The sequence below is a fragment of the Hyaena hyaena genome, unplaced genomic scaffold, assembly GCF_003009895.1.
Source record: "Hyaena hyaena isolate Hyena2069 unplaced genomic scaffold, ASM300989v1 scaffold_186, whole genome shotgun sequence".
Classification (NCBI taxonomy): domain Eukaryota; kingdom Metazoa; phylum Chordata; class Mammalia; order Carnivora; family Hyaenidae; genus Hyaena; species Hyaena hyaena.
Genome location: NW_024080818.1, coordinates 138680 through 165410, shown reverse-complemented (window position 1 = coordinate 165410; position 26731 = coordinate 138680). Strand labels below are relative to the sequence as shown.

Below are 26731 nucleotides of genomic sequence, written 5' to 3'. Positions count from 1 at the left end.
AGTCTTAGGGAACATGCTTCCACAGAAATGATGTAATAATTGCTTTGCTCATATTCTTATTTATAGAGAGCTTTAAGTTTCATTTTACAGTTTTCAGAGGACTTTCTCGTACATAATTTGGTTCTCCCAACAGTCCTGTTTTAGTGAACTTCCCAAGAAGACCCCCAGTAGCCTCTTTGACCCCTAGTGTTCCCTCAGTGTACTGCAAGTATATTAACTAAGTGAATTCAAGTCCTTTGCACTGAGTGTGTGGAGATTTAGGAGACCACCAGTGAGCTGAGGATCAGCATAGCATCACATCATAAGACGTGGCACTGGCTAACGTTTCCTCGATTAGAGAAATGGAGGACACTGCATCCCTCAGGAGTCCCAGAGGTCTGGCATTATTTGTAGTTTGGGATGAAGAAGAATGGTCAAACAAAAGCTAGATACTTGGTGGGGGTTCTCTTAGTATGCTCACAGAACAGATTTAATAATTGGATCTGAAGGAGCATCTATGAAATTGTGTAAGAGGATTGTTTGGGGTAAAAAATAACACTGATGACATCTTGCCCCGATTGTGCTGCTACCCTGTGCCAAGTACTATGCTGGGCTCTTTCCATCAACATCTTTAGTCCTCCCACCACCTCAGGAAGTAGAAATGATTGTTCCAACAATAAATGATTATTCTTCATCATAAGTTAATAAGTGATGAAACCTAGGTGTGAACATAAATCGTTTTGGCCTCAATGTGTTACTTTTATTACTCTGTTAGGTTTTTCGGGTGCAGACAATTTCAGAAGGAAAATGTTTGAGTTGTTTCCTTATTTCCCTAGATGCCTGCCACAGAGAGTGGTAAGAGTTTGAGAGTGACTTAGATGTCAGCTAACTTTTTATTAAAACATAGAAGCATATCTAGAAGGAGTGTAATACATGATACAAGAAATCTAGAAATGGAGAGTAAGGAGACTTCTCCATGAGCCGCACAAATCAGAAAAATTATGCACTCTTGGCTGGACATCGCAGAGAGTCAACTGGAGAGAAGCCTCTAGACTAAAAGAAAAATGGGGGCTGAATCTTATAAAAATTGAGAAGGCAAAGCAGAATTCTTCTTGGTTCTAAAGACAGACATGAATACCTTGGTATAATTACATTGGAAAAGAGAGAACACTTTACTGTTTGCTGAAGTCTGTTTCATTGAAATGATACTCAGGGTATTGGGAGGTGAAGGGAACCAGAGAAGTGTAGTTTGTTTTTGTTTCATTTTTAGTGAAAAAGTAAAATAAATTAAGAGTTATTGCTGACTGAGAATCAATGAAAAGTTGACTGGAAAGCATGGCAAGAGTTAATACAGGAGAAAGGGAGATGTTTAAAAGCACCGGTGATGATACATTGTTCATCATTTTGAACAGGTCATACTCCAGATGGCAAGCTTACAGCCTTCAGTGACATTTGACACGTTTGTATAGAAGTTGTCTGCCAAGAAAGAGAGTATAGAACACTGTAATCACTGCCATTTAGTGGGAGGCTTTAGTCCTGTTTGACTGGTATATCCCAGTCTATTGAGAAGGTGGAATCAAGAACTCGTAATGTGACTCTTCTCCAGGAATACCTTATAGTTGCTGCCATTGATTCTTTCCTTCAGTGAAATAGCTTTCTAGTTACTCTTGTTTTGTTTTTTAACTCTTTTCGTTGTCACCTCAGTAGTGCCTGTTCAAAAGTTAAGCAAACCATATATAATAATGTGATGCCTGCAAATTCTAACTTGCGGTGGGATCCGGACTTCATGATGGATTTTATTGAGAATCCTTCAGCTCGTAGCATCAATTACTCAATGCTGGGCAAGATCCTTAGTGACAACGCAGCCAATCGCTACAGCTTTGTCTGTAATACGCTCATGAATGTATGTATGGGCCATCAGGACGCTGGAAGGTGAGCTGGGTTACCCTGGAATTCAGTTAGCCACCTAGTCTTTGCGTTGGTGCTACTTTTAAATTCATGTCTTTAGTAATTGCCTGGGCTGACATTTGGGTATTGTTTGTTTCCCGCAGACCCCACTTATTCCTGAGTTTATCTCTGCTCTACACTATGATTTCCTTGGCCTTACAGGCTATTCTGGCTGACTGCTGTGGCATGAGATGCTTTACATACAAACTATAACTTGTCTATCCATTTACAACAACATGATAAAACATAAAGGAAAAAATGCCTATATTTAAAAACACTGTATTTTAGCCTACCTAAATTACATAATCTTTAATTTCATGTTGCCCATAAAGATGGAAATTTTGAAGTCAGATTGGTTCCCAGATGAAAAATATGTCAATTGGCATCTGTACTGATTATCGTTTGTTGCTCAACAGCATCAAATATTAAACAGCATTTGAAGCCTGTTACTTTTATCTTTGCTTTCAGGTTCTACTAGATTATTTAACAAGTGGGTATTTATTAAATCTTTGAATCTTAGAAATGAATGACTTGTTTGATAGTAGTGAGATAGGAGCTGATTAAGTATATCACATTTGCCTGTTTCGCTCTTGTTACTTTCTACTATGTTCTTTTTCCTCTTTCTAGGATTAATGACATAGCCAATTTCTCTTCTGAGCTGACAGCTTGCTGCACTGTTCTTAGTTCCGAATGGCTGGGAGTTCTGAAGGCTCTTTGTTGTTCTTCAAATCATGTGTGGGGGTTTAATGATGTACTTTGCACTGTAGATGTAAGTTTTCTCTTTCATTTAAAAACTCATCTGTGCAATTAAATATTTAGTTAGTAATTCTATTTAATTGACTTAGCCAACCCTTATCTGAAATGTAGTTTTTTCTTTCTCCGCTCAAAAGCACTAAATAAGAATGTGGTTGCCAAGGATTAAATAAATGAGCAAAAAAGGAGAAAGAAATACAATAGCTTAATCTACACTAGAGATGCCAAGATTTCTTGTTAGGAAACTGAGATTTCTTACATATGTTCTCTTCAGAGCTGTTGACTCGTATTGTTGATCACGTGCCTTAGGTTCCTCATGGTACAAGCCATAATTTAGCTAAAGGAGTTTGCATTTTGAAGAGAATTATTTTTTAAAGATCAAGGTGCATTCTAAGAATATAGATTTTACTATGTTGCCTAAGAATGCCCAGGCCAGAATCATTGGAATGTTTTTAGTGATTATGCTTGAAAGTTAATGAAGAGATACTCAGTATATATGACTAATTTCTTTCACATATCCTGTTGTATCCATGATGTGTAAATTTCTGAAAAATCTGTCATGATTCTCCTATCACTTTTTTGGAGTGATTTGTATTACATGTTGGTGTGTGTTTGCATTTTAAAAACCACCTTCCACTTAGTTAGAGGCTTACTTCCTAGTTCTGGTATCTCAGGACTGGATGGATAATTTTACTCCATTCTGTAAATACCCAAAGTTTATATATACACACACATACATATGGATATAGGTAACTCATATCTGTGGCCTGCTTTTCCAGATAAAGATATCCCAATTTTTATCATTAACATAATTCTTTAAGCTCTTGGTTGTTTTCTCTTATACTTTACCTCTTCTTTGTTTCCTCGTCTGCATTGGGATTAATAATAGTAAGAGCCTCATGGTGGGATGCTCTTAAGTGAGGTCATCTTTGTAAATCACTAAACATAATTATTGGCCTTTAGTACAATTTAACGTGAAGGCTGCTGTTGGGACTTTTTTCTTACTGTTTTGCGCCAGTCTTATGAGGTCTGCATAGGTAGTGGATTCATTCTGAATGGCTTAATTTTCCTTCTTTTTTTCATTCTCTCTCTCTCAAATTTAGGACACAGTTCGAGATTTTCAGAGTTTTTTTTTTTTAAGACTAAATACATTATGTTATAGAATCATTAATAGTTAGCCCTGAAAAGAGCTCTTAAAAAATCAGTGACGGTTATTTTTCATTTAGGGGAAACTTCGTGTTTTTTTCCTGCACACACACAGTCTTAACCTTAAATGTTATGCCATATTCTGCTAAAAAGTTTTCTTTATATTTCATCTATTAGGAATTTTGTGATTTTGTTTTGTTTCGTTATGTGTACTCAAGACAAAACTCAATTTCTTTTTGTAGCAGTGTGATGTAGGTAAACCTCATCATTTATCTTTAACAATGTAAAAATAACCCTGAGAGGGTGAGAATCCTCATGTGTAATCATTTCACTCTGTTGGTTTTGGGATTTGTGATCTTACTGGTATTGCCTACATTTTCTTAGATATTAATCTTAGATATTACTTGAAAGGGCGTTGGGTATTAAAACATGTCAATGTTTTTCTTGAAGGTGAGTGACCTTTCATTCCATGATTCATTAGCTACTTTCATTGCTATTCTGATAGCACGACAGTGTTTCTCCCTGGAGGACGTCGTGCAGCACGTCGCACTTCCCTCTCTCCTAGCAGCAGGTATGATGCATCCGGAAGGGCTCTTGTTATTTGTTTTCTTGGGATGATTTCCTGCTATTACAGCAGTACTGTGAACATACTATTTAAGGGGACATGCATTGGGCAGTGGTGTGGCGCTGATGTAATGGTAGTGGGAGTATAAGTGATGTTCTGTACAAAGTCATATAGATCCCTATAGAGGAGGTTGTTTTTAAGGAAGCAGTCTGCCCCCTCCGGAAAGTGTAGCCAGTGCCTTCCTCCTTACCGTAAGGAGCATTTATATTTACGTTATTCCAGAAAAGTTAGCTTAAGAGGAAACCTGAAGACGTGTCATTGAATAAATGCAAAAAACTGCTTTTAAAATCTTCCCTAGCTTGTGGAGATGCAGATGCTGAGCCGGGGGCAAGAATGACATGCCGACTCCTGCTTCATCTCTTCCGAGCTCCCCAGGCCTGCTTGTTACCTCAAGCAACCGGTGAGCTGACTGCTATAAAATCCCTGATTACATTTTCATTTGGAGGTACAGCTTCTAAAATGACGGTGTGGGCTGTCCATTCTGTTATTTCCTTCCTGATTTTGGTGAACTTGCTTTTGGGGGGTGATGAAGGAGTGCAATAATGCCATCAAGAGTGCTGTCAGCACCTTTGATTTATGCAATATCAGGATGTATTGAGAAACTGAAATCAAGAGTTAATAAACAATAAAAATACTTTTGGTCTGAGGTCAAGCCACGCTGGTGGTCAATGTGATCCTCAAACGTATGAACCACATCATAGCAGCTTAGGGCAATGATGATTCATTTATTCTTTTACTAAGATAAAAGGAATAAGGTAAGAATTCTAGAGGTATTATTGAAGTGTGTTGTAAAGATCATTTCCATACGTGTGTGTGTGTGTGTGTGTGTGTGTGAGAGAGAGAGAGAGAGAGAGAGAGAATCAGTATTAGTAGATGAAAGTTCTAATACTTTCTTTTTGATATGTCTCTCTAAGGGGCAGTGACATTGTTTTAGTAATTACGACAAGGTTAAGGGAATACTGACGTTTTGTAGTGAATCCATGAAGCATCCATTAAAGCTAGCTAATGACATTTAAGTTCCTATAGTCTAACAATGACCGGTTTTGCTGATTGTAATTGGTTACACAAGATTGTTAATGATGGTGATGAGACCATTAAAGGTTTGTTGTTGTTCTCATAGGCAAACCTTTCCCTGGAATAAGATCATCTTGTGATAGACACCTTTTAGCCGCTGCTCACAACAGCATTGAAGTGGGAGCTGTGTTTGCTGTTTTAAAAGCAATTATGATGCTTGGTAAGACTATCCTGGCACTAAACTTGGCTAATCACCAGAAACGGAGGACAAATAAATTGTTTCATGTTCATCTCTAATTCAGATTATTACAAACATTGTTTAGTTTTGCTCTCCTGGCAAAAGTAGTTGGCTTTCTCCACGTCCAAGATCAGCTCTACTTTGAGGTGTCTGCTCCTTACCTACAATTCTGGGGGTATTTAAATATAATCCTTTTTTTTTTTTTTGGATGTTCTTTTAATCAGAAGATATTTCATTCCGATATAATATAGAGTCTCAGACTCAACAGGGTTGTTTTATCTTTATTTGTTGGTATACATGACACTTTGTGATGGATCCAGGTGAGATGGTGATCTAACCAAAGGTTTAAATTTCATATTATGTACCAGGAGCAGACCATAAGAAAAACTGGGTTTTAATCTTAGCATTTCTGCTTCCATTTTGATCCTGAACAAGTTTATAAACTTCTACCTGTTCATGGATTAGGTAATAATTGCAATGATATTGATGTTACTGATAAATCAATATTAGATATCAGAATTTTTAAAAATTTAATCCATAATGTCCAAGTCACCCTTTATACTCTTACTGACAGTAGCAGCACTGCATTTCTGATCCTTTTTACTGTAATATTCTCACACATTTTTATAAATGTTGAGGATTTAAGTAAGTAGGAAGTTTTGAGTCCTCACTGCCTAATTCTAGCTTTGACAATCTTCTTTTGGCCTTGACTAAAAAAAGTTATCTCTTACATTCTGAAGGAGCTGTTTTTTATTAGAACAGAAACTGTGGGGTAAATAGGAATTGTTTTGGAGGAGTCTCAAAAAACATATTTGAATGCTTTCTACTCCTGTTTGAATGTTATTTGGTGATGATGAAGGATTAACAGGATATTCATTAAAATTATTAAAAACTAACTTTAAAAAAATATAATCACACAAAGAAATATTTATGGTTTCTAACTTTTATAGTCGTTTAATGTATGGTTAAAGGTTGGAAAAAATGTGCGCATGTATGCATTCCTTTTATATGTAGAAATATGTATGTATATACATAAATAGAAATTTCAAAGGATGCCCTTGGAAATGCCCATGAATTTTGGAGTAAAAGGGAAAAGTAGAGCCACACGGATGGCCATAACCTCTCTTCTGAGTTTAGGAGCTTATAGTTTATAACATTCAGCATTAAATGCTCATTGCAGCAAGTAAAATATCTCTTCTTTGATGGTATTTGAGAAAAGTGGCTGCTCAATATATTTAGTAAAAAATGTAGGGACTATGAAGTCAGGGACTTGCTGTGTGTGTGTGTGTGTGTTTGTGTTTTTAAACTTTTATCTCTAATGCCCATCAGAGATACTAGATAGTAGGTTAATCAGAGAAACTAGATAGTAGGTTTTGAAAACGTAGCTTTTCAACAAACCTAGGAAGTGTGCCTGCATAACAGAAAGACATTGAATGGCAGAAACCACGAGGAGTGCACTCTAGGCACCTGCCCCTTCATTTGGAGGGATGGTCCAGTTCTAACTAAAATTTGCCAACCTCTATAAAGAGTCACGTACTTGTATTTTACTATCCATACTTAATAACCAGTTCTTTGGTTGGCTCTCCTTGACCTTTTTAATCAACCTCAGTTCTTGGTTGATAGAGGATGATTCATGTCTGAGAAGCCAGGATCAGGTCATTTGGATGTGAACAGAGCCTTGGACCAGGTAGTCACTGGGCACTCTTTTCTATTTGTTCTGTTATCTGTACAGTTATGGAATGTTCTAGAAGAGCCTCCCATATCTTCTCTGTCATCCTAACATCTAAACTAAGTGAGAATCTGAATGAGAGGGTTTCCTAGGCTGAGATGTTTGTTTCTTTGATTTTGTTTTTACTTAAAGGTTTTAATTTATCTACCTCAACATATCCTTACCAATGTTCTCTCAAGTCCTGTCCATCGGGATCTGTTTTGAGTTCAGGTGATAAAACTGTTACATAGACACTGGTTTCTAATTTATGTATTAGTTTTAACTTAAGGTATGGAAATAGTTGTTTTATTTCACCGAACATTGGAGAAAGCATGCTAAACTTTGGTACACATCTTTCAGCTCCTAAGGACCTCTGTTGAATTAAACTCTTGTGCGTGAAGTGAAATTGGTACTTTTTCTATTGTGTCTTTTATGATAATATACAATAAGAAATTGATGACTTAAATTATTGCTTATACCTCCCCTCCTCTTACCATTTTATAAGTAAATATTTAGTAATCCATTATGATTTTGCAAATTTTTCCAGCAGAGTCAAAACTTTTTCTTGCTTGACCTGTGGCTTGTAAAAAGGCTTTTTGCACTGACCTGGGCTCCGTTTTACTCACAGGGAGCAGTGAAGGCCACATCTGAATTCATTTGTTGATTCCAGCCACTTTTCTGGTTCAAAGCTTATGATCCCTGTGGGTAAACAGGCAAATGTTTAGAGATTCTTGTCATTTGGCAGTCTTTATTACCAAATTATATTATTCTCTCATTTTTAAAATAGGATAGTGATTTGTCTTTCATAGTTAGAGAAGATTTCTTATCTCCAGCCTTTCACACATACTGTTCCATTTTGTCCCCCTTGAATTTTGTTAGGACGGAAACCCTCCCTTAGTTCGATTTGACTCAGTAAATTAGAGGTTAGTCTAGTGAGGTTTTCTAATTTGGATGTTTACAGAGAGGAAAGTGAGAGACTTGGGTTATTCAATGAATGCCCTATGTTTTAGGGCTTCCTTAGTATGCATTGCCCTTTTCCATTCCCAGGGAAATAAATCTCTCTTGTCAAGAAGTTGATAGTAAGGTGGGCTAAGGCAAAACTTTTCTCTTGACCTATGGATAGAAAATAAGTCATTGTAAGAGAAGAAATGGAAAAGGGACATCTAGAAGGGTGAGTAACACATTTTTTCCTTGTCTATAAGTGAAATGAATTTGAATATTGAATACATTCATGCTTGAAATACTGGTGAAATCAATGTTCTGTGATTATTAAGTATGATTCATAATGGCCTTTAAGTTTGGTGAACGCATACGTAATTCTGTAAACAAAGTAAGGATTAAGTCTTGAATTTCCCTTTTTTTCCTCGTGTAGTGAAACTTCTCTGGGTTCTTGCTTTTATTCTCTTGATTCATTCTCTCTCTTGATGAACAATGAGCTGTGACATAAAGATGCCAGTCACGTATTTTAAATCCCCGAAGGCTTGCTTCATTTACTTCTCAAGTATTTGGCAATATTTGGAACTTCCATGATTGTGCTTTTGTGATTCTATTATTTAGGAGATGCCAAAATTGGCAATAACAATGTCAGCTCTTTAAAGAATGATGACTTCACCATGAGGGGTTTACGACGCGATGGGAATGCCGATGATATCTGGACTGCTTCACAAAATTCAAAATCCTGTGGGAAAAGCATTTCCATAGAAACTGCCAATTTAAGAGAATATGCTAGATATGTACTGAGGACTATCTGTCAACAGGTATTTTTCAGATTTAATTTGTCTTGCACTATGAATATATAATTGGCTTTGTGGAGATGCTCACTGTTGTAGGAAGCTTGCACACCAGTGGTTCTTTCTTCCTGCTAACATTATTTGGAAAAAAAATTAAAATTTGTTCAAGAGTTGCAATAATAATAAATAACTCTAGTGTATACCCTTTATACAGATTCACCAATTTTTTACATTTTTCCACATTTGCTTTATGATTTTATTTGTGAATGTGGGTGCATATGCTTTTTAAGATTTTGCTGAAGCTTTTGAGAGTAGATGGCATATTAATATTGAGTCTTTAATATTTCAGTGTTTTCTTAAAAATGTTTAATGTTTCAGTGTTTACTTACTAATAGCTTAGATTGCCATTTTATTCCTCCCTACCTCAGTTCCATCTTTAGAGTAGCATGCTTCTACAAGTCAACTGTATAAAAAGGTTTACTCAAGTGATAGTTCCTTCATCTCTTGTCTTTTCTACCCTGCCCTGGGTGATTGTTTTTTTTATTTTCTGATTTATCTTCCTTTTTCCTTTCCTTTTCTCTTTTCTTATAAAAAATGTAGTATACCGTATGTACTATCTTCTATTTTGGTGGAGATGTTAGGTTAACAGGGTCATGTTTTTATTAGGACACTCTGTCCTATGTAGACCCTCTGCAACTATGTTAAAAGTTTGCTACATAGTTCTATAGATAATGAGAAGCAGTTGTTTATTGTTTCCCAGCTATGAGTGTCCACCGGAATCACCAATGGCCAAACAGTTTTAATGTTTCTTTAATCAGTACCCACATCAGATAATTGTTTGTTGGGACCTGGGCACTTGAAGTTTAGCAAGCTCCCCAGGTGACTTTAATATATACTCAGCATTTGAATTACTGGTGTAGTTAAGAAACAGATTTCTTCTGAAACAGATCTGGGTTCAAATTGGGTTCTGTTGATGATTTCTTACCACTGTAGTATAAGAATTTGCCTTTGAAACAAGGATAAAGAAAAAGTGGTAGGAGTTCACATTGGGAGAAACTCTGGAGGGCAGTGGGCCATATTTATCAGTCATCTTAAATTTTGGTATACTCCTTGGCCCAACAATTGTGCTTTTATGAAATTATCCTAAGAAAATGATTGTGTAGAAAGCAGATGTGCACAAATATTTATAAGAGTAACATTTATAATAGTATTAAAAAATGACCTTTTTCTAAGTGTTGTACTCTATTCTATGCAGTGGGATATAGTATACATTACATAAAAATGAAGGTGTTATACATAATATGTATACATAATATCTTATACATAATACAGAAGCATTACCTAATATTATTATAATTATTATACATAACACAGAAGCATTACCATTATATACCAAGTTAAAGAAAATGATTACAAAACAATATGTAGAATAAGGCTCTATTTTCCGGTTGAGAATGCACACCAATTTTCATTACTCTCTTTAGCTTTCTTTTCTTTCCTTATTTGCATATCTGTTCTTTCAACTTTTTTTTTTTTTTTTAATATTTTATTTATTTCTAGGAGAGAGAGAGAGAGAGACAGTGTGAGCAGGGGAGGGTCAGAGAGAGAGAGGGAGTCACAGACTGAAACAGGCTCCAGGCTCTGAGCTGGTAGTCAGCACAGAGCCCGACGCGGGGCTCGAACCCACAAATCGCGAGATCATGACCTAAGCGAAAGTCAGACCCTTAACCGACTAAGCCACCCAGGCGCCCCTCAACTTTTTAAACTGATGTCCCACTTTGTATTTTTAAGATGTAAAGATACTAGAAATTTAAAAAAAAAATTTCCCACTAATTTTTTCATGTAATTTTTAAAAATGAGATTTCTGTCTGCTTTGTGTATCATGTTTTAGTGCATGTTACATTCACTTAAAAGAAGTCTCTCTTTTAAGTGAGACTAACTTAACAGCACCTAACTGCTGATTTTTTTTTTTTTTTTTTTTTTTTTTTTTAGGAATGGGTAGGAGAACATTGCTTAAAAGAACCTGAAAGATTGTGCACAGACAAAGAGCTTATATTGGACCCTGTGCTTTCAAATATGCAAGCACAGAAATTATTGCAGCTCATTTGTTATCCTCATGGTATTAAAGAATGTACAGAGGGTGACAATCTGCAGAGACAGCACATTAAACGCATTCTGCAGGTGAGTCATTAGTCTACAGATTGTGTGTTTGTCATGTAAACACATTTTCTGTGATTATAACGAGTACTTGAACTTTTTTTTCCCCTCATTGTTAATTCTTGACCTCAGTTAATTTGATCTTTATTCTCCTGATTTTCTTTTCTTGGTAATTGTCACACTTCATGCAAATGGTATACAATCATTATATAAATATTGATGTTTTATGTCTCCTGTATTTACATAAGAAATAAGCTTTCTGGAGGAATTTTTCCAAAAAATACTGGAATCATTTTGAAATAGAGTTGCTTAGAGAAATAGATTTTGTGAGAAAAAATGCTTATTTTATTTCTAGTGCCTAGCTGAGTGATGCACCTTCTTTTAATGTCATTGATTTCTTTGTGTCTGTAATGAATATATATAATGGATGTGGAAGCCATTTGATCCCTACAAATTCCTTTATTATGTATGATTCCTTTTTTTTTTTTTAAATATTTATTTTTTGGGGGGTGGGATAAAGTGTGAGTCGGGGGGGAGGGAGGGGGGAGAGAGAGAGAGAGAGAGAGAGAGAGAATATCAGAAGCAAGCTCTAGGCTCTGGTTTTGTCAGCAAAGAGCCAAATGTGCATCTCAGACCCACATACGGTGAGATCATGACCCGAGCCAAAGTCAGATGCTTAACCGACTGAGCCACCCAGGTGCCCTGATTATTCTTTCTTGAGAGGAGGAATACTGCAAAGAAGTATTATATTTTCAGATATTTTCAGTATTCTTCATGTGTTAATTCTTGTTTTCCCCAGAATCTTGAGCAGTGGACGCTGAGGCAGTCCTGGCTAGAACTACAGTTAATGATCAAACAGTGCTTGAAGGACCCTGTGAGTAGATATTGGAAGCATGTGCAGACACACAATTTTACGAATGCCAAGAACACAGTGTTTGAGGAGGAAGTAAAACATATGCATGCTAGTTTTCTTTGTGTCACTCCAGGGCTCTGGTTCAGTGGCTGAAATGAACAACTTACTGGACAACATTGCAAAGGCAACAATAGAGGTATTCCAGCAGTCAGCCGACTTGAACAATAATTCTTCTAATTCTGGAATGGGCCTCTTCAACCCAAATGGGATTGGAAGTACTGATACAAGTAGCACAAGGCAGAATGGAATAAAGACATTTCTAAGGTATTTTTTTCCTGCAGCTTTATTGGGCTACCATTACTTTTTCTCATGTAATGTAATATTTTTATTTGCATGATGCTGTTATTTTTCATAAAGCTTCAGGAATGTGAAGAAATTACTTATGCCAATTATCATTATTTTATAATATATTGCAGGGCGGTATTCCTAGGGTGAATGATGTGTCAGTTTTAACCATGTCCAGACCTTGGAACCACATATGACACTCAGTGTGGATTAATTCTTTATTGTCTCCTTAAGGCTACTCTCTTCTTAGAATTCATTATACAGGAAACACTTTTTCTGCCGTCTTTATTAATTGGCAGCTTTACACAAATAATAATCATGGTAGACTGATTTGTATTTCATCATTTGGGTAGAAAGTATAACTAATGAATTTTAAAACTTTAAAAAAACTAGTTATTTATGTGCTTAAAAATAATCAGAACATTTCCTATCTTAACCCTGACATAAAAGTATGTTGCTTGTTGTATAGAAGGACGATGGCCAATCAGAGTGCCAGAAACATAGAAGATCATTTGCAGAGATTAATAACTTTTGTTACAGTAGTCTCCCAGAACCCAACGTTTTATCACTTTCCACAGTGAGCATGGAAAAGTATGTCCAACTACCTGCTTTGGCAAGAGGAACAATATATACAGAAATGAAAGGGAAAGTTTAGGGTAACTGGTACTTCTTATGCATCAATGTTTTGCCCTGAGTTTTCTTTTATAACTCTGAGAGCACAGGAAAAGGATGCCTCCTTGTGTATAACACCTACTTCTGGTTTTAGTTCCTCTGAACGCAGGGGTGTGTGGCTGGTGGCCCCCCTAATTGCCAGGCTGCCGACCTCTGTGCAAGGAAGAGTATTGAAAGCTGCAGGAGAGGAGCTGGAGAAGGGACAGCACTTGGGCTCTTCTTCAAAAAAGGAAAGAGACAGACAAAAACAGAAAAGGTACGGCTGCAAGGTGTGTCTCTATGTGAGCACTGAAGGAATAATTGAGACCAAATAGCATCTTGCAGGTATACGTGGTTACTGTACCCAGGGTCCACTGAAATTTAATTTTTTAATGTTTTTTATTTTTTAATTTTTAGAGTGTGTAAGTGGGGGAAAGTGGCAAAAGGAGGGGGAAGGAGAGAGAGAGAGAGAGAGAGAGAGAGAGAATGAATCTTAATCAGGCTCCATGCTTATATATGCAGCCTGATGTGGGGCTTGAACCCATGACCCTTGGATCATGACCTGAACTGAAACCAGGAGTTGTGTGTTTAACTGACTTAGCCACCCAGGTGTCCCTGAAATTTCATTTTTGAGTGGAAATGACAATATTCTGTTAGGCAAGCCTCTGTTGCTAGAAAGTTCTAGGTTATATTTAGTATGCTAGTTGTCAGTGCTCCCTGTGGACCCACATTACTGCTGAGCCATTAAAAATAGTGACTTCTTAGCCCCACTTCATAACTATTGAATCAGATCTGGATATCCATTTAGTCCTTGTATTCTATATTTAGTTACTTTTCATTCTTTTAATTAAGCACTTGTTTAAAATACATAGAGTTATTTGTAATTCCATCCTCTTGGGCCCTAAAATAGTTACTAATATTTTTAACACTTAGGGCTCTTGTTCTAAATATAAAATTTATAAGACACTAAGTTTAATGTTTTCTTAATTTGTTTTAAGCCATATAAAAGGTTTCAAATAGTTCATCTGCAAACTGACTGTGTACCTGAAAAAGAACAAAGCCATACTCTAATGTGAAAATATAAATTTAGCACCTCAGGAGTAAAGGGAAATAATGATAATTTCTTCCATTTATAAATATGTAAAAAACATGTGTGATTCTTACCTCCTAATTAATAATATTATAGTAGCTACCATTTATTGAGCTCTTATGAAATGCCAACCTTTGTATAGAACTCGTCACATACTGATGTGAGTTTTTAAATTTTCACAGCAATCATATATGGTAGGTGCTCTCATTATCCCCTTGTTACAATGAAGAAAGTAAGGCACTGAAAGGTTCATGTCGCAAGGACACACAGCTAAGAAATTGTAAAACTGGAGTTAAAACCTGGGCGGTCCAGCTTCAGAGACTGTGGTCTTAAATGAAGTGGATTTTGATAGAGACCTAGCCTTGCATGTATTTTGTTACCTGGTTGTTTAATGGTACCTTTGCTGGTGCCAGTGTGCCAACCAGATAACTTAGTTTTAATTCTGAGAGTTAATTTTACTCATGAATGGATGTATGTACATTGCCCCCCTTCCCACAGTGGGGACAGATGGTATTGTGGAGTTTAAAGATGGCTCTTCCCAAATTCGTCTCTCACAGCTCTACTGTCAGAGGGTGAAGCACATTGAAATATTTGGGTCTACTTTAAGAATTTTTTTCTATCATATAGCAATTAGTTTGTCAATATGATTTGTCAGTTCTCTGATGATTAAAGAAATATTAATAAATTGACAGTTTATAATAGACCTTTTTTTTTAATCAAATGCCTAAAAACCTATTAAGACAAGGCTTAAGGATATGGTGGGTCACCAAGAATCTCACTGCTTTTGTATTTTCCAGCCTATGTGCTGTTCTCCCAATACCCACCTGTTTGGTCAGAAATGTGCTGAAGGCACCTTGGTGGCTCAGTCGGTTAAGTGTCCGACTTCGACTCAGGTCATGATCTCACAGTTCGTGAGTTCGAGCCCCATGTTGGACTCTGTACTGATACTTTGGAGCCTGCTGTGGATTCTGTGTCTCCTTCAACTGCTGCCCCACCCCTGCTCACACTGTCTCTCTCAAAAATAAAGAAACATTTAAAAAATGAAATATGCTGAAAAATAACCAAAGCAGTCATATAGCCCTGTTTCTTTGATCCTAAGATAACAGTTTTGTTTGACAGAAGTTTTTAATTTTTTCTCATATGCTGTGGGTAAAGTGAAATACCTGCTGACGTGTACCTTTGAATTCAGCCTACTGTTATAAAGTACAAACTTTATTCTCCCTGCACTCTCCCAGCATGCTCCTGCAGTATGAATTTATGCTAGTTTGGGAATGCCCTCTAGGGCAAGAGCATATTGAATTATTTAGACGTATCACAGTGGCTTTTGATCTTATTAGTAGATATATGATTTAACTTTTCAAGTAGGCTTTGGCTATTTACTGCTCTCTTCCATTGTCTAATAAAATAAATAAGGGCCAGTAACTCAAGGGCAAGAGAAAGATGTCACACAGGACGTCATCCGTTCTTTCTAACTAGATCTGCTGTTACTACTTCCTTTGTAGTATGTCTCTTTTGAGTCAACAACCTTTCCTCTCACTGGTCCTTACCTGCCTTAAGGGACAAGATGAACAAAGGGAAGGCCTCCTAACATCTCTTCAGAATCAAGTAAATCAGGTAAAGTATTCTGGGATGTTAAGGCGGGCTAGTAGTTTTCTAATGGCACTAATTTGTTTTCCTTTGAAATACAGATTAAGCTAATAAGAATACAATGTGTTTTGATTAGATGCAAGGGAACACAATCCACACCCTATTCTCCTATTAGGCATTCTAGGTACTGTAAGATGAACAACTTTATGATACTAATTATGGATTGGATAAATGTGCACTATAAAGATAGCATTCGATACATTGCATCCAACTCTGACATAGCTGCTCTTCTTCCGCCCCCACCCCAGGGAGAGGTCCTGGAGCAGTGTGTGTCACAGGCATAGAAGGAACCTCTATCCCGGGTCCTCTAGCTGGGCCTCTGCCTCCTGGGAGGGTCTTGGCTTGAGCTCTCTTGGTTCAGCAACTCCATTTTCTTTTCCTGCCAGAGCCAGACCAGTGCCAGTTAAGTGTAAAGATGCTCATTTATAAATAAGAAGGCATAATGATTTTGTTTATAAAGAATTTGACTTTTGGCTTTCTACCAACCACAGTTCTCCCGGTCACTCTTGGGGCCACTTGCATTTTGCATCCTTCAAGGACATCAGGTGATCACACTAGAAATTATAAAGTGTGGAATTGAACAAAGTAGGTAGATTGGTCATGTGGGATGTTTTACTCTGCTCCAGAGCCAAATGGAGCCCTCCAGTGGCCTTAGGTCTCTAGGACATCATGGCTTTCTCTTGAATGATAGTAGATGAGCATGAATAAGGACACTTACCTCATTTGGTCCTTTGATCTTCTTCCACTTTGCGATATGAGAGATCTGTCCTTTGCACAGCAGCCAGAAATGTAAGTCACATGTTAGTCTGGTGCCCAAGATGCTCGAATGTTTATGACTGTACCTAGGATAAAAATTCAAAGTCTGTGCTTATAAGGGCCTGTGGTGATTTGGCACTGGCTCCCACTTCTGCTTCGTTTCGTACTAGTTATGCCTCCACTCTTTACACGGACCCCAGTCCTTGTGACTTGCCAGGCAGATTCTCGTTGCTGCTTCTTTGTGTCTTTTCTTCCCTTTACATGGAAGGCTTTCCTCCCAGATATTGGCAGAGTCGGCCCCCTCACTTCATCAGGTCTCTGCTCAAGTGTCCCTTCCTCATGGAGGCCCTCCCTGATCACTCTCCAACAATAGGGCCACTGTTATTTTGTATCCCTTTGCCCTGGTTCATATGACTTGTTACATTTGACTTAATTTTATTTGTCCTGTTCCTAGAAGGTGTGCTCTCATACAGTTTTGTGTTCACTGCCTTGTACCCTCAGGTCAGGTATGGGAGAGGACTCCATTGTGATGAGATTCGAAGAATGCTGTCCCCTCACCACGCACTGTACTTAACATGTGTTGGGCAGGGTTACTTCTGCATGTGACTCATTTAAACTCTTAAGATGATTCTCAGTAATTAACGCAGTTCAGAGTATTGGGTGGGCGGAGGGCTTTGCTCTTGCCATCTGATTCTAGGGTGTTGCCACCTGTGGCTTGCCTTTCCTAAGCAATCCTTCCTTTTTCTGACAGTCTCAATCAGTGAAAAACAATATATCACTGGACTGATGTCAAAGATGTCATATTTTTCAAAGTACTATATACCATCTTTATCAAGGAAGATAAAGTCTGTAGATAAGTCTGTTAAGATTGCAAGCCTCCCCTTCAATAAAACATCAAAATAGTACATTTGATAAGGCTCATAGCACATCACTAGACATAAAACACACGACTAATATAAAGTGTAATTTTGTCTCTCCAGTACTTTACAAAATCACTGAAATAACATATTTTAAGTATATTTTTGTTAATCTTTAACTTCATAATCCTTGAAAACATTTTCTACGACTTACTGACAGGGTTATAAATGGATAAGAGTTTTCTTTTTCCACCTGGAAACACATTGACAAGGAAACTGTCTGTGTGGAAGAAGGGGGGAAAAAGCTAAAATTTATCTTAGCTTTTTTTTTAAACTAAGAAGTTCGTTTTGACTGTGAGCAAGCAGCTCAGTGTAACTTTTAAAAAGAGAAAAACTCAATTTTAATAGGGAAAATGAGTTTTGTTTTTCTTCCATTAATTTGCTGACTTAGATTTTAAGTAATTGGCGAGAAGAACGATACCAAGATGACATAAAAGCACGGCAGATGATGCATGAAGCTTTGCAACTGCGCCTAAATCTGGTAAGGGGCATTTTTCTAGTATTTTCCTCAATTCCACTTAGCGAAGTATGCAAATAGCTTTCTACTTTTTCTGTGGTCACAGTCTTCTTACAAGGTGAGGCCTTCCTCTTTGCTCTCTGCAACACCTTCCCTGACTTTCACGTTCCCTGTTTTCCTGGCGGCTGACCTTCCTGTCTGGGCTGGCTTCTGGAGGGCAGTAGGCGTTTTGGGCATTGGTTTGCTTTCTGCACCTTCTGCCCCAGGAATCGCTCCTTCTTTTCAGTTTGTGCTCAAAGAAGGTCTGATAAGGCTACTAAATTGAGATGAGTTAGCTTTTGTTATACTTTTATTATAAAAATGTGTCTTAGGTTGAATTTTTGGCAAACTTTCCATCAGGTTGATCATAAAAATATTCAATAGGGAGGTTTTATAGACATTTACAGACACATTGCACATTTCTTTGAATTTTTCGTTTCTCACTGGACAGTAACGGAAGCTACTCTGAAGGAAGGCTTCCCTGAATTTTGGCAATTGTTTTTAAACTTAATTCCCACACATGAATGAGTAGGCCTGGGGGCCGAGCCAAGCCCCCTTTGTGTCAGTACTTCTGTCTTCACTGGATATTTCCAGGTGTTGTTACGACAACAGACTTAGAACCAATAGTAATTTAACAGCATAAAGTTGTAGATAATCACCTTACCAGATTTTGACCTATTCAGATTTAACTAAAATTATATCATAAAACTGGGTATCACGAAAGGTTAGGATTAAAAGAAAGCTAATTTTCCTATTATGTGACTCGTACTGGTCTCCTGCCCACACTCACGCTCCTCTTCCCCTTCTCCCTCCCCGTTTTACGAATGACCAAATTCCTGTACTGAAGGAACCAAAAAGTGACAAACAGGTAGCTAGGTAAGAGTAGAAGCCATGACAATTCCATAGAGTTTGTTTTTTAAACAAATCGAAATTGGCTACATAAAGCGATGGGGATGGTATTTTTAATAAAGTTTTATTGTGTGTTTTTGCGCTAGGTAGGAGGAATGTTTGACACAGTGCAGAGGAGCACCCAGTGGACAACAGACTGGGCCCTTCTCCTCCTTCAGATCATTACTTCTGGAACTGTTGACATGCACACTAACAAGTATGTTCTGATTTCAAATTTACTATTCTGTACTCATACATGGTAGAAGCTTTGCAATACTGACTGGCAAATGGTGCTACATCTCATTCTCTAGGTACCATCAAAAGCTCTGTGCCTTAAATAAAAATATTGTTTCATTACAAGAGTATCTTGGTTTTACTTTACAGTGAAAATAATTATTTCTTCCCCCTCTTAGTGAATTGTTCACAACAGTTCTTGACATGCTGGGTGTTTTAATCAATGGAACCTTAGCTTCAGACCTATCAAATGCATCCCCCGGGGGGTCTGAAGAGAACAAACGTGCATACATGAATTTAGTAAAGAAACTGAAGGTAAGCTTATGACCTGCTTATATATTATGATCTGAGATATTTACTGCATTTTATCTTAATTTATTTTGTGTTAAGTTAGATGTTATTTATTGATTCGGCTGAAGTTTTGTGATCATTTTGCTATTTGTTTTACCTCAGCTTGCTTGTACTCAAAAAATATACACATATAGCTTGAAGATAGTTCTTAAATTATATTCATACAATGTTTAAGTTCTTAAGGAAATTTAGAAATGTATAATCAAATATATAACAGAAATGCCACCATTGGATTTCTGAAAAATCCGTGCTTGGCCTGGTGCCTAGAATTGAAAAATAACCATTTGCACTGATATTTCTAAACCCATTTCATCTGACTAATGCAGTTTTTGAAATAAACTAAACAAATGGTGCAGAAAAAAAAATCAATATAGCTGATGACCTTACCAGTAAAATAACCAGTGATTATCTTGAGGTCTGACCCTGGACTGGAGAATGTTCTGTGCTGCTGCTTCTGCCTTCTGATGGCAAATACTACTCTGGATTTTTGTCAGTTCAGCACTGTGAGGTGTGTTGTGTAACCAGGGTCCCATTATATGTGTTCTATTTTCTACTTAAATAGAAGAAATGAAACATACTCACTACTCTAATTGAAAGCTGCACCATCGACTGTGTTCAAGGTTAAAGAACAGGCTCGTCATAAAAAAAGGAAATGTTTCAGAGAGAAACTTCCTTCTTGCTAACTTTTGCCTTCATTGTAATTTCTGTCCCACTTCTCTCTTATTATTTTTTATTTTTTTGGTTTGTTTGTTTGATTTTTAGAAAGAGCTAGGAGACAAGAGATCAGAAAGCATTGACAAAGTTCGACAGTTGCTACCTTTGCCAAAACAGACATGTGATGTCATTACTTGTGAACCTATGGGTTCCTTGATTGACACAAAGGGAAACAAAATTGCTGGATTCGACTCCATAGATAAAAAACAGGCAAGAGTAAATGTTTGTTTCTTATATATATTTTTTCTTATTTTCCCAAAGAGTTTATGAAATACTTCAATTTTAAGGTTTCTTGATTTTTGTTTTTAAAGCAATTTCTTGTCATTTAAATTCACTGTTCATGGACATTATTATATAGATCGTCATTTAAGACTTTATGTCAATTTAAGTGAATTTCTGAAAGCCACCAATGGAAACAGAAGTAAAATCTTAGTGTTTAAAAAGAAAAGGGGGGGGGGCAGGGGGCACCTGGATGACTCAGTGGGGGGTGGTCAGGGGATGCCTGGGTGACTCAGTGGGTTAAACAGCTGACTCTTGATTTCCACTCTCGCCAGGATCTCATGGTTGTGGGATCAAGCCTCATGTTGGGCTCTGCGCTATCATGGAGCCTGCTTAAGATTCTGTCTCCCACTGCCCCTCCCCTGCTTGCATTTGTTCTCGCTCACTCTCTGATTTCACTTTAGAATTGGAACGAATACATTTAGATAAGAAAATTTTGATTGATAAAGTCTTTATGTTGTAAGCTATTTAGAGTAAAAAAATATTGTTAATGTTACTTACTTTTCTCATCAATTAAAGCATATTTTAACAAACACTTGCTTTATATGTGATAGTAAACAAGGTTCCCTTAAACACAAGAAGAGGGATCAGTTATTCTTTCAGTGAACACTGAGCAACCACAGATATGTGAAGTCACAGATATGAAAGACAGAGCTCCTACCCTTAAGCAGAAGTGGATAGACAGTTACCATTCAGTGAGATTTGTGTGTCATGGTACACAGTGTTAGGGGACCCTGAGAAGGAGCCATCACACTCAGATAAGGAGCAGGTAGTCAGAACAGGGTCCCCAGGAAAACTGACAGTTGAATTCTTTTGAAGGATTAAAAGTTAGCTAAGAAGTAGGGAAAAGTGTGGTACAGGCCAATGGAAGAGTTTTTGCAAAGGTCTGAAGGAGTGTGGTGACGAGGAGAAAGGCAGTACTTCATTAATTCACAGTAATTGGAGTACTTTACCAGTGTGGTTATAGAGATGGAAAAAGCTAGCATTATGGTCATGTTGATTTTGCGGTATCATTGGGCTCTCTAGTGGTGAGACATCTACAACCCCTTTACAATATGATCTTTGCACCCAGGAGGGAAGTCAAAACTCCAGGCAGGTACTAGAAAACAGTCAATTTATACATGGAAAATGAGCCTTCATTTTGGATAAATCCAGCCATGTAGGTAAGAACAGGAGCATTCATAACCTCTGGAATGCCTGAGTAGTTATTTTCGGGGATATTCTGAGGAAAAATGTTGGCATGCCAGGGAAAATACAAGAGATCTCACCAATTAATGTTAAAAATAAGAAACCTTTATTTTCAGAAGCACTGTGACATTTCCTCTCGTAAACTCATTAGGCATAATCTTGAATCGAAGGACTTTATTTGTACCTGTTGTCACCAGTTACCTCTGGAATAACTAATATTCCTTAACTATTCAGAAACTGGCTTGTTAAGTACATGAAACATTTCTGTATTGAATCAAGTCCATACATGCTTGGATTGATGTGAATTTGAGCTCAAGTAGAGATTGACAATAACTTGACTCTGAACTTTCATTATATCTTAAAACAACAAAATAAATTGCAAAAGGTTGTAATTGATTATAATTCAATACAGTGAAATCAATATTGCAGCATTTTTTAGAAAATATTTTTTCCTGAAAAACAACAGCAGGAAAAAATACTAAATGAAAATCACCATTTAATTAATTTATTTATTTATTCATTCATTCATTTTTTATTTATATTAAGTTTGTTTTTGAGAGAGAGAGAGAGCATGCCTATGTGAGTGAGGGAGGGGCAGAGAGAGGAGAGATGGAGAAAGAATCCCAAAAGTCTCTACACCAATACTACAGAGCCCAACATGGGACCTGAATGCATGAACTGGGAGCTGAAATCAAGTCAGATGCCCAATTGACTGAGCTCCGAGGTGCCCCCCAGAATACCAGTTTACAGTAATATGTACCCAACTGTGTGGTATTGCAACCTTAACAGAGCATCATGTGGTATAAAGAACCATGGAACTGCACTTAAAGGTCTGAATTCTAGCTGCAGCTTTCTAGTGATGTAGCTGTGTAACCCTGAATCAATGTGTTTACCCGTGTGCCTTATGCTAGGGTTCTCTAAGGCACACAGCAAGCCAGAATATTCTCTGTATCCATGTCCTAAGCAAGCTTGGGCTGTATTTCTGAACGTGTGATCATTGAGCATTATTTTGCCGCAGGGTCTTCAGGTGTCTACAAAGCAGAAGGTGTCCCCATGGGATTTGTTTGAGGGTCAGAAGAACCCAGCTCCTCTGTCCTGGGCCTGGTTCGGGACTGTCCGAGTAGACCGAAAGGTGATCAAGTACGAGGAGCAGCATCACCTGCTATTGTATCACACACACCCCATGCCCAAGCCCCGAAGTTACTACCTCGAGCCGCTGCCCTTGCCTCCCGAGGAGGAAGAGGAAGAGCCCACATCTCCCATCTCTCAGGAACCAGAGCGGAAATCAGCTGAGCTGTCAGATCAGGGAAAAACTGCAACAGATGAAGAGAAGAAAACAAAAGGAAGGAAGCGCAAGACGAAGTCAAGCTCAAGAGTTGATGTGAGTATGAGAAGTAGGGAGGTCTTTGGGGCATCTAGTGGGAGATTTAATAGTGTCCAGATTCTTTTCCTGGAACCATCAACAAGAGCATTATTAGCCTCTTTTCATAGTTGTAATCCTCACAAAGCTCTGTTTTAATTATTAGAATGTCACATGAATAGTGACCTGTTACAGTAGACAGGATTATAGCTTTTGATTTTTTCTTTCTCTACTTTTCATTGCTTTAATTTTAGGCTTCCGTTGTGAATAGTATTTAACTAATATTTCAGTTAAATATTTTAACTAATATTTCTCACATTTGAAACTTGAATTTTTTAGACCCCCCTCAAAGCTCATCATCTCACATATTTTTATTATAAAACGTGTCTAAAATATTTATCGTATTTTGAGCAGTTGATAGCAGTAGTAGATTAATATGGAAAACTATTTGCATTTCCCTAGCTAACATTCCATCTAATAATACATCCAGTAGGGTGTTTCTGAGTTTGCATATTTTACTATTCCATCTTATCTTCCTGTATATTTTACTTCTATTACAGACTTTCAGACTTGATGAAAGATGAACACAATTTTAAAATGTCCCATTCCTTGTTTTCCTATTAGCCTGCAGTACCTGTACCAACATTTTCTTGAAAACAACAGAAATCTGTGAGATGGGATTTGGGAATAATTTTATAGCATTTAGAAAATGAAAGTGTAAGATATCTTTACTTTTATTTCACCTGGAAAATACTTGAGAGAGAATTTAAAACATTTTTCTATGTAATGCAAGGGTATTCTTGTTGTACAGTGGAAAAAATATTCACAATTTATTGTGCAGACGTCATGTCTAATAATTATCATTTACCTATGTCAGAGCCACAACATATCTTTTCCTAGCTGATAGCTTGGTGAGTAATATTTTTCTAGAAAAGATGACCATCGCTTTTGGATACCATTGAATGGTAGTGCCTTCTTCTCATACAGCCTTCCTACCAGTATTCCTTTGTCTTGAAGAGATGCTTAATAAGGTCCGGATTGCCACTCCCAAAATTTGGACTCTCCTAAGCTCTTAGTCCACATGGATAGGTTTCTGTTATTTTCAGTTACAAAAGCCTGAAAACTCCTCTCATTCCCCAAGTGAGCCCTGTTACAGTGCCTCCTTCCTACTACTTTTGAAATGGCCCCTTTCTAGTGGGTTGTATTTCATGGATCTGAGGTTTTGTTTTTCTTTTATCCTTTAGGGCTAGACAAAAAGAAGAGGGGGTGGTAATTGGGACATTTGGGTGTGATCCTTAGAAACTTTGCATGTCTCATAAGGAAGACAAAGCCCAGCACAGGAAGTGGGATGCAGGCAGATAGCAGAGAGTCTACTTTATTTGGGTGCTGCCTTGAAAAATGGAAATAAGATAGGCCAGGGACTAGTCCTGAGTATTGTGCATCATTATTGCCTCATTCTCATCCAGACGCAGCCTATCAGGAAGGATTCCTAAGATGACATAAGATGAAATGATCTGGGATGATCTCAAGTTGCTCTTTAACATGTGGGCAGTGGTCAACATTGATGTACTTTTAGTACTTAAAAAAATTTTGTAATGTTTATTTTCGAGAGAGAGGGTGACAGGTCGTGAGTAGGGGAGGGGCAGAGAGAGAGAGGGAGACACAGAATCTGAAGCAGCCTCCAGGCTCTGAGCTGTCAGCACAAAGCCCTACACAGGGTTCGAACCCATGAACCATAAGATCATGACCTGAGCCGGAGTTGGACGCTTAACTGACTGAGCCACCCAGGTGCCCCTAGTATTTTAAAAACTTCAGAACTGATGCTTTTCCATCTTTCCCCCACCGAAGCCAAGTATATTTTTTGCCCCAAACATTGACAAACTTTATTTTGGGGGGTTCCTACCCTCTTAAATAAAAAAGTGCATAGAAAAAAAGGCATTTAGAAAACTTTGTACAGTATCTACATCCTAGGTCCCCAGGGCAGGAAGGGGGTGATTACTGGGTCGGCTGGAGGGGTAGTGGCAGGGCATTTGCCGTCTGCACACCTGCACCCACTCTGAACATAAGGGTGTAGGTGACATGTTTTGCAGGGCACTAGGGAACCCCAGAGGAGGGTCAAGATGGCAGCAGGAGGTTTGGTGGGCAGCCATGGGGCTTTAGTTAAGGAACCGACAGAAGTGCTTGGTGCCATTGTCTCAGTGCTTTGTTGCCGGCGTTCACAGTGAGGAATGTGTAGCCATTGGTGAGTTCCTCAGCACAAAGAATGCAGCGCAGGGCAGAGGTGATGATGTGCTTCTGGCCTTCCACATGGATGACTTGAGAGAAGCACTTGGGCTCACATAAGTTGTTGATGAAGCAGCAGCATTGCCAGGCATTGTGGCATCCACCATGTCCGTGTCATCCAGAGGGAACATGTGGCATCTAATACCCTTCGCATCATAGAACTGCTGCTTATCAGCCCAGAGCGAATGACAATGCAAGAGTACTCAGTGACCATCCCGCCTGCATCTGCATCGAAGTGTTGCTTGTATAATAGGCCCTGCCCATCGAATGCATATCTGCAGACACCCACAGAGTCTTTGGGTATCTTCTTGAGGTGGTGAAAGTGCATGGCCATAGGCAGCTCCAGGCTGGTGGCATGTCCGCTTGATCTGAACTGCACCTCATCCTCTTCCTCATCGCAGGTGGTCTCCGTGTGGGAGCAACAGCTGCTGGGATGCCAGGAAGTTTAACATGTCAAAGGTGTACTTCCAGAGATAGACCTCTGCTCAGGCCACCCTGTGGGGTTTGAAAGGGTGAAGCCAAGTACTTTTTCAGTCAAAAGTTTTTACCCAAATGAGTGTTCTGCAAAAGAATATGTTGACACTCTTGCCTTCCATCTTCCCCTCTATAAAAAACAGCCTCATCTTCTGGGACAGGAGCTAGATCAAGTAATGTGATAGGAGGAATTTGCATCAATTATCTGTATAGTCTGTGGAGTTAAATAACATTATTACTATTGTTACTAATTTTTTTCACTTTATTTTGAAGGAGTATCCACAGAGCAACATATACCGAGTGCCTCCTAACTACTCACCCATTTCCTCCCAGATGATGCACCATCCACAGTCCACCTTATGGGGCTACAACCTCATGGGTCAGCCCCAGCAGCCGGGTTTTTTCCTTCAGAACCAGTCTCTTACTCCAGGTATGTGAAGAGAGATGTGAAGTAGCTTGGGGTTTATCCTGAAATCTCTGTAAAACTTAGAAAATGCAGTAACTGAGTACTCAGTTGACGTTTCTGTGATCCTCTCCACTCAGTGGTTTTTCTTCTGTACATAAGGTGGTTTTTTTAATGTGTCTTTTAATATATTTTTGATTGTCTCATAGATGAATATATTCTAATTGTAAGAATCAAACAGCACCTGAGCATATGTAGTAATCCAATATGTGGCCAATTTGGGGTGTTCAAGTGTTAAAATAAAGTTTTAGTTACTAGTTGCTGTACTGAGTTTGGAAATTTCATTCAGTGTTAGAAGGAGATTGGCCACAGATGAAAGTGTACAATATCAGATAAAAAGTTGACAAGAGTTCTGTGTTGTAAAATTTGTGTATTTTTTTTATGAGATAAAATTATTAGCGTTTTAAATAACTAGACAATATGGGTATCTTTATTTTTTCATGTT

The 26731-nt window shown here is 37.9% G+C and overlaps 2 protein-coding genes across 2 annotated transcripts in view; one reads left to right on the top strand and one right to left on the bottom strand.

Annotated features, from left to right (window-relative positions):
• The window catches only part of P2RY12 (purinergic receptor P2Y12), a 41783-nt gene extending 21800 nt beyond the window's left edge, over positions 1 to 19983 (bottom strand). The window contains exons 1-3 of the mRNA XM_039241005.1: positions 19913 to 19983; positions 16602 to 16725; positions 8017 to 8109 (exon numbers count right to left, since the gene is read on the bottom strand). The gene's annotated coding sequence lies outside the window, so the exon portion shown is untranslated. The remainder of the gene's footprint in view (positions 1 to 8016; positions 8110 to 16601; positions 16726 to 19912) is intronic.
• The window catches only part of MED12L (mediator complex subunit 12L), a 324782-nt gene that overhangs the window by 260392 nt on the left and 37659 nt on the right, over positions 1 to 26731 (top strand). The window contains exons 21-37 of the mRNA XM_039241007.1: positions 1684 to 1911; positions 2554 to 2695; positions 4276 to 4396; positions 4749 to 4850; positions 5571 to 5684; positions 8968 to 9167; positions 11133 to 11321; positions 12097 to 12171; positions 12284 to 12474; positions 13262 to 13423; positions 15739 to 15850; positions 17948 to 18037; positions 19048 to 19157; positions 19354 to 19489; positions 20288 to 20449; positions 22725 to 23087; positions 26097 to 26253. Of these exons, the coding sequence (XP_039096938.1) occupies positions 1684 to 1911; positions 2554 to 2695; positions 4276 to 4396; positions 4749 to 4850; positions 5571 to 5684; positions 8968 to 9167; positions 11133 to 11321; positions 12097 to 12171; positions 12284 to 12474; positions 13262 to 13423; positions 15739 to 15850; positions 17948 to 18037; positions 19048 to 19157; positions 19354 to 19489; positions 20288 to 20449; positions 22725 to 23087; positions 26097 to 26253 (2654 nt within the window). The remainder of the gene's footprint in view (positions 1 to 1683; positions 1912 to 2553; positions 2696 to 4275; positions 4397 to 4748; positions 4851 to 5570; positions 5685 to 8967; positions 9168 to 11132; positions 11322 to 12096; positions 12172 to 12283; positions 12475 to 13261; positions 13424 to 15738; positions 15851 to 17947; positions 18038 to 19047; positions 19158 to 19353; positions 19490 to 20287; positions 20450 to 22724; positions 23088 to 26096; positions 26254 to 26731) is intronic.